The 7,044-nt window shown below is 51.1% G+C and overlaps 1 protein-coding gene across 1 annotated transcript; it reads left to right on the top strand.

Moving 5' to 3' along the window:
- Positions 1-1,117: 1,117 nt before the first annotated feature.
- LSM11 (LSM11, U7 small nuclear RNA associated) lies at positions 1,118-6,188 on the top strand. The gene is made up of 4 exons (XM_069953363.1): positions 1,118-1,495; positions 3,511-3,650; positions 4,182-4,265; positions 4,841-6,188. Exons 1-4 carry the CDS (start codon positions 1,147-1,149, stop codon positions 5,168-5,170), a joined length of 903 nt encoding a protein of 300 aa, XP_069809464.1. The 5' UTR covers positions 1,118-1,146; the 3' UTR covers positions 5,171-6,188.
- The last annotated feature ends 856 nt before the right edge of the window (positions 6,189-7,044 follow it).

The following is a 7,044-nucleotide window of genomic DNA, read 5'->3' as shown; positions in this document are numbered from 1 at the left end:
CCTGCCGCCAATCCTAAAGTTTTCCTCCCTGGCCGTCACTTGTAACTGTGCAGGCAAGGCATCAAGGGGCCCATCGCCTGCCGCCATCCCCTACTGCCTGATGTAGAGCTGCACACAGTCTGCTGTTATCCTGTCACCATACCTTACGCTGTCTCTGCTGTGCTGTATGAGTGTGCTGTGGGTGAGCTCCCCCTGGTGGCCGGAAGCTGCTATATTATCCATGCTGTACAAGTGGTCCTGGAACTGCTGTGGGAAATTGCCTCCAGACTGTACAGTAGATATGAACATTTCTTATCAACAATAAATGTGAATTCTTCTTCATAGAAAAAAATAAGACATCCCCTAATAAGACCTAGCGCATCTTTGGGGTCAAATTAATATAAGAAACTGTCTTATTTTTGAGGAAGCGGGGTATAGCGTGATCTGGTCTGGATAAGAGGGTCATGAATATAAAAGTAACACAAAGAGGTACTGTACATTGGATGTCACAGTCTGCATGGAACTCTACAGCCCAGATGAATCTGTCACCTTCTTATCCAATAATGTCCGACCTGCGGCTCTCAACTTCCACCAAAACTACAACTCCCAGCATGGCCTGACGGTCTGTAACTATTACTGCATGATGGGAGTGATAATTTCCCAACAGCTATAGACCACTCTAACCACCTATACCTATAAATACACTATTATGGGGTATCACAGGTGTGATTATACTGTTACATTATATTATTATGGGGTATCACAGGTAGGAATACACTTATGGGGGCATCAATGGTAGGAATGCATTGTTTTGTGGGCATCCCTAGTAGGAGTACACTGTTATAACTAGCATGGAACACATACACTGTTTAGAGGGCATCAATAAAGACAAACTATTTTGCCTTATCACATTTCAGCTTGTCTGTTGCCTTTAACCACCATTATTCTGTATCAGATCCACTTTAAAAGACATAATTTGTTTTCAAACTTTAGAGACATTTAAATGCGCCATTTCAATCCACTTGGATAAATACATAAATAGACGCATCTACTGTGGAGCGTTGGCGCCATCTCGTGTCCATTCTCAGGTACTACAGCTACATGGAAGGAGAGCGGCGGCGGGAAGCCGAGACAGGAAAGGCCCAGGCCGCCTCGTCACGTGACCCCATGGCCCAGGAAGAGGACGAGGTGCCGGCGTGCAGCCTGGATGTCACCTCGGAGGCGTTTGACCCCCTGCTGGCCCTGTACTGCCCCAGCACCCCGCTCCCCTTCCCGGACGTGCGCTGCTTTAACAACCTTGCCGAGTATGAGAGCTTCCTGCGGGGAGGAGGACGGGCGAGAGGCCGGGCACAGGGGGCGCCCAAGGCGGGGAAGAAGGGACGGAAGCCGGCGCCGGACCCGGAGCGTGTGGAGCGGCTGAAGAGGCTGATGGTGAAGACGGACGAGGAGACGGAACCGAAGGGACGGCCCCGGAGGAGCAAGAAGCCGCCCAAGAACGTGCTCACCCGCATGGCCTGTGAGTGGCCGGACTGACAGCAGGGGGCGCGCTAAGCCTGGGAAGTGCTGGAGTGTGGCCGGACTGACAGCAGGGGGCGCGCTAAGCCTGGGAAGTGCTGGAGTGTGGCCGGACTGACAGCAGGGGGCGCGCTAAGCCTGGGAAGTGCTGGAGTGTGGCCGGACTGACAGCAGGGGGCGCGCTAAGCCTGGGAAGTGCTGGAGTGTGGCCGGACTGACAGCAGGGGGCGCGCTAAGCCTGGGAAGTGCTGGAGTGTGGCCGGACTGACAGCAGGGGGCGCGCTAAGCCTGGGAAGTGCTGGAGTGTGGCCGGACTGACACCAGGGGGCGCGCTAAGCCTGGGAAGTGCTGGAGTGTGGCCGGACTGACAGCAGGGGGCGCGCTAAGCCTGGGAAGTGCTGGAGTGTGGCCGGACTGACACCAGGGGGCGCGCTAAGCCTGGGAAGTGCTGGAGTGTGGCCGGACTGACAACAGGGGGCGCGCTAAGCCTGGGAAGTGCTGGAGTGTGGCCGGACTGACAGCAGGGGGCGCGCTAAGCCTGGGAAGTGCTAGAGTGTGGCCGGACTGACAGCAGGGGGCGCGCTAAGCCTGGGAAGTGCTGGAGTGTGGCCGGACTGACAGCAGGGGGCGCGCTAAGCCTGGGAAGTGCTGGAGTGTGGCCGGACTGACAGCAGGGGGCGCGCTAAGCCTGGGAAGTGCAGCAGCGCCCCCTGCCTGTGCTCTGCAGGTGCTGCAAAACTACAAGCCGGCGGGGCATGATGGGAGTTGTAGTTGTGCAACAGCTGGAGAGTCACAGGATGGGGGACATTGAAATAGAGATGAATGGGGAAAGTCATGTAGACATTTAACCCATTCTCTCCCGTTGGATTGCAGCTAATGCATTAACAGTGACTCAGGGACACGTTCCTAAACTTAGGCCTCATTCACACGGCCAGTCATTTTTAAGGACCGGAGTCTTAGTCCTCTCGCTAAATCAGTGATCCGGGAAAAACCATCCCTTTTTCCATCCGTGTCCGTTTTCACTATAGTGCATCACATCACCCCAGTATTCCACATTCAGGCAGAGCTGGGGTGTCACCCGTAAACACCCTTCCCCCCCAGATATAGCAGAGCTGGGTGTGTCACCCCCAAACACCCCGCGCCCTCAGATGTAGCAGAGCTGAATGTATTATAGACTCATCCCTTAGCACCAAGGTGTAGCTGAGCCAAATGTGTCCCCACACTCCCTTCCCGCCCTGAGGGCTAGACTAATAGGATTTAATGGGCCCTAAAACTGTCCGTTACTGCGGATCCGTGACCACGGACAATTTCACACGACTTTTATGGTACCAGGAGAATCTAATGTTATATGTTTACAGCTCATGTGCGGAGCTATGGTTCTCCTTGGCTAAGGAGATATTGTTACCTTTCCCTACTTCCTGCTCGCATATGGTCAGGTCTTATAATGTGCTTTAGGATTGTACCCCAGCAACGCTGCCATTCCATCAGTCAGACCCCCACCAATCTTGTAGGCACTGCTATGGGCCCCTATAACACTCTATATTGTCTTGTAGGCACTGCTATGGGCACCAAAACACACTATATTGTCTTGTGGGCATTGCTATGGGCACCTGTAACACATTGTATTGTCTTGTGGGCACTCCTATGGGCACCTATAACACTATATTGTCTTGTGGGCACTGCTATGGGCACCTATAACACACTGTATTGTCTTGTGGGCACTGCTATGGGCACCTATAACACACTGTATTGTCTTGTGGGCACTGCTATGGGCACCTATAAAACTCTATATTATCTTGTGGGCATTGCTATGGGCACCTGTAACACACTATATTGTCTTGTGGGCACTGCTATGGGCACCTGTAACACACTATATTGTCTTGTCGGCACTGCTATGGGCACCTGTAACACACTATTGTTTTGTGGGCACTGCTATGGGCACCTATAAAACTCTGTTATCTTGTGGGCATTGCTATGGGCACCTATAATGCTATATATACTTTTTTTGTCTTCCAGTACATGAGGGCAGCCCAGTGGGACGTCTTTATCGCTGCATACAGGAACGGCTGAAGGTCAACGTCCACATCCGCACGTTCAAGGGTCTGCGCGGCGTCTGCTCAGGATTTATTGTCGCCTTCGACAAGTGCTGGAACATGGTAACCGCAGTGTGGATGGAAGATGTGGGGGATTTGTAGTTCTTCACATCTCTGCAAGGAACACTCCAGAGAAAACTCATCCTACATTATGTCTTGTGCAGGTCCTGAGGGGGCGGAGCATGACACAGGTGAGAAGAAGGGAAAGAGGAGAGAGAATCCTTGTGTCATGCTTCACCCCCGCAGGCCCTGCACTAGCCGTAACACGATATGAGTCTTGTCTGGAGTGCGTCTTTAAATTTGTAATTATAAGAAATAATTTTTTGATCAAAAAAAAAAAAAAAAAAAATTTTGATCAAACATTTTTAACAATTATTCCGACCCCCACTGATATCTAGATATAGCCGGGAGAAGTGCAGGGCTGAGCGCTTCTCTCATCTGCTCCTTGTAATCTCTATCCACCTTCATAAGCCGAGCTCCATAGTCTTATGATGATCGTCAGGGAGAGAAGCTCCCAGCACTGTGCTTCTCCCCGCTCTATCTTGCATTTGAAGTTAAAATTGCTAACTGAATTCTATTTCTTAATATTTTAAGGCAATGGTGGATGTGGATGAGACGTACAGGAAGCCGGTCCTGGGGAAAGCGTACTACAACGAGCCACAGCTGACTCTGACCCGGGTAACTATCATGATATGATCAAGCAGAATGGGATCCATATCGCAGATCTTCATATATATATATTTAAAAATCTACAGTCTTCCAGTACTTATCAGCTGCTGTATATCCTGCAGGAAGTGGTGTATTCTTTCCAGTCTGACACAGTGTTCTCTGCTGCCACCTCTGTCCATGTCAGGAACTGTCCAGAGCAGTAGCAAATCCTCATAGAAAACCTCTCCTGCTTTCTAGGCTGGAAAGAATACACCACTTCCTGCAGGACATACAGCAGCTGATAAGTACTGGAAGGTCTTGGTCACTTTCTGGCACCAGTTGATTTGAAAGATTTTTTTTTTCCTGCTTGAGTACCCCTTTTAAAGGACGTTTATGAAGATTACAACTTCTAGTGATAAGTATTTGGTGGAGGGGTCCAATCACTGGGGCCCCCTCCACCAAATATTTCCACTTTTTTTGGGGGAAAAAGTGGATATATTCTGTACCCTCTGGCTCTGGTGGAAGAAGCCGTTGCATATCTGCCACATATTCTCCATCCATTGTTCCTGTTGTCACCTATATCATCCGTATATTCCACTATACAGCTGTTTGACAGACTGAAGCTTCAGGAGTCAGGTGACCGGCCGTCAGGAGCGCGGAGTTCTTTTTCCCGGAGACTAGAGCCTCCACATACAGGGGCGCAGCATAAAAAAGACAAGGACCAGACCCCGACCACCAGCAGGGAGCGGAGGAAAGCGACTCAGCAGCCCGGACAGGACGTCGGCCATCAGGACCAAAGACTGATAGGTGTGAAGCCTAAAGAACGGACTAGACAGCGGAAGGAGAAGCCGGACTATCAGGAGGTGTTCACACGGCACATGAAGCAGGTGTTTATTAGAGGAGAGAACGTCCTACTGGTACATGTCCCGGAGTGATGGCGGCAGGAATGGTGGACGTTCTTCTGAACCCGGATAGGTGGCCGTTATATAACATAGATCTCATAAAGCTTTATGGTGGAAATAAAGCCTGGAGGAACGGCACAGTCACATGACTGTATGTCTGATGCAGGAATATGCAAGAAACGTCTGTATGAAATGAGGACCGAAAAGGTGGAGTTATACCAGGACGCAGCGTGACTGCAGGGGAGCTGTAACTCCCAGCATGCCCTGAGGGGGCGCCATAGGCTGGAGACCACTGCTGGAGGTGACAGCACCTGGCAGGCAGCTGTGACAATGTATATTATAGCAGCTTGGTATAGGAGCCTGCAGGAGGCTCTCTAGGGCCAGGAACACTGAAGCAGAGGATGTGGGGGCCTGACCATACTTATCCCCCACACTGTCCCCTCTGCTCCCCCAGTATTCACAGCAGCACCCCATCACCTCCCCAGTAGTCACAGCAGCACCCTATCACCTACCCAGTAGTCACAGCAGCACCCCATCACCTCCCCAATAGTCACAGGAGCGCCCCATCACCTCCCCAGTAGTCACAGGAGCACTTCATCACCTCCCCAGTAGTCACAGGAGCACCCCATCACCTCCCCAGTAGTCACAGGAGCACTTCATCACCTCCCCAGTAGTCACAGGAGCACCCCATCACCTCCCCAGTAGTCACAGGAGCACCCCATCACCTCCCCAGTAGTCACAGGAGCACCCCATCACCTCCCCAGTAGTCACAGCAGCACCCCATCACCTCCCCAGTAGTCACAGCAGCACCCCATCACCTCCCCAGTAGTCACAGCACCACCTAGCACCAATTCCCCGGTAATCATGGCAGGCGCTGTCAAAATTTCCCCAGTAGTCACAGCAGACTCTTCCCTCATTACCCCAGTAGTCATCACAGACGCTTCCCTCATTTCCCTCAGTAGTTACGGCAGACGCTTCCCTCATTTCCCTCAGTAGTTACGGCAGACGCTTCCCTCATTTCCCCAGTAGTTACGGCAGACGCTTCCCTCATTTCCCCAGTAGTCACAGTAGACTCTTCCCTCATTTCCCCAGTAGTCACAGTAGACTCTTCCCTCATTTCCCCAGTAGTCACAGTAGACTCTTCCCTCATTTCCCCAGTAGTCACAGTAGACGCTTCCCTCATTTCCCTCAGTAGTTACGGCAGACGCTTCCCTCATTTCCCCAGTAGTTACGGCAGACGCTTCCCTCATTTCCCTCAGTAGTTACGGCAGACGCTTCCCTCATTTCCCTCAGTAGTTACGGCAGACGCTTCCCTCATTTCCCCAGTAGTTACGGCAGACGCTTCCCTCATTTCCCCAGTAGTTACGGCAGACGCTTCCCTCATTTCCCCAGTAGTTACGGCAGACTCTTCCCCCTTTTTTTCCCTTTCCTTATACTTCCCCCTCCTACGAATTCCCAGTAGTCATGTAGGCCTCTCCAGATACTTACAGAGGGTCTCTGGGGGACACAGGAGGTCCGGCTATTACTGCACCTGGAAACCACATGAATTTTTGTTATTGCATCTACAGGGATCTGTTCCTATTTTTGACCTGTACCTCAGACCCAACACAGACAGGATATGTGACTTTATTGGAGAAGCCTTAAATGTTACTCTCCAGTGTTTCTTATATTGCTTTATTATAATCGTCCAGTCTCGGGACCTCCTCACGTGTAATAAGATTATATCAGAGGAGTCCGGATGCTGACTCCTTCTCTGGTCCTTGGATTTCCATCTTGTATAACGTCACACTGTAGCTTTCTGTATTAGTCCTTGGAGGTTCCTGTACTTTAGTAGGTGAATTTTTGCCATAAAGTGTAATTTATTATCATATCAAGTGTGAAAACCTCCCAGGTGACCGGACAGCCGG

The sequence above is a fragment of the Dendropsophus ebraccatus genome, chromosome 1 (assembly GCF_027789765.1).
Source record: "Dendropsophus ebraccatus isolate aDenEbr1 chromosome 1, aDenEbr1.pat, whole genome shotgun sequence".
Lineage (NCBI taxonomy): Eukaryota > Metazoa > Chordata > Amphibia > Anura > Hylidae > Dendropsophus > Dendropsophus ebraccatus.
This window is presented reverse-complemented; position numbering and strand designations above follow the sequence as displayed.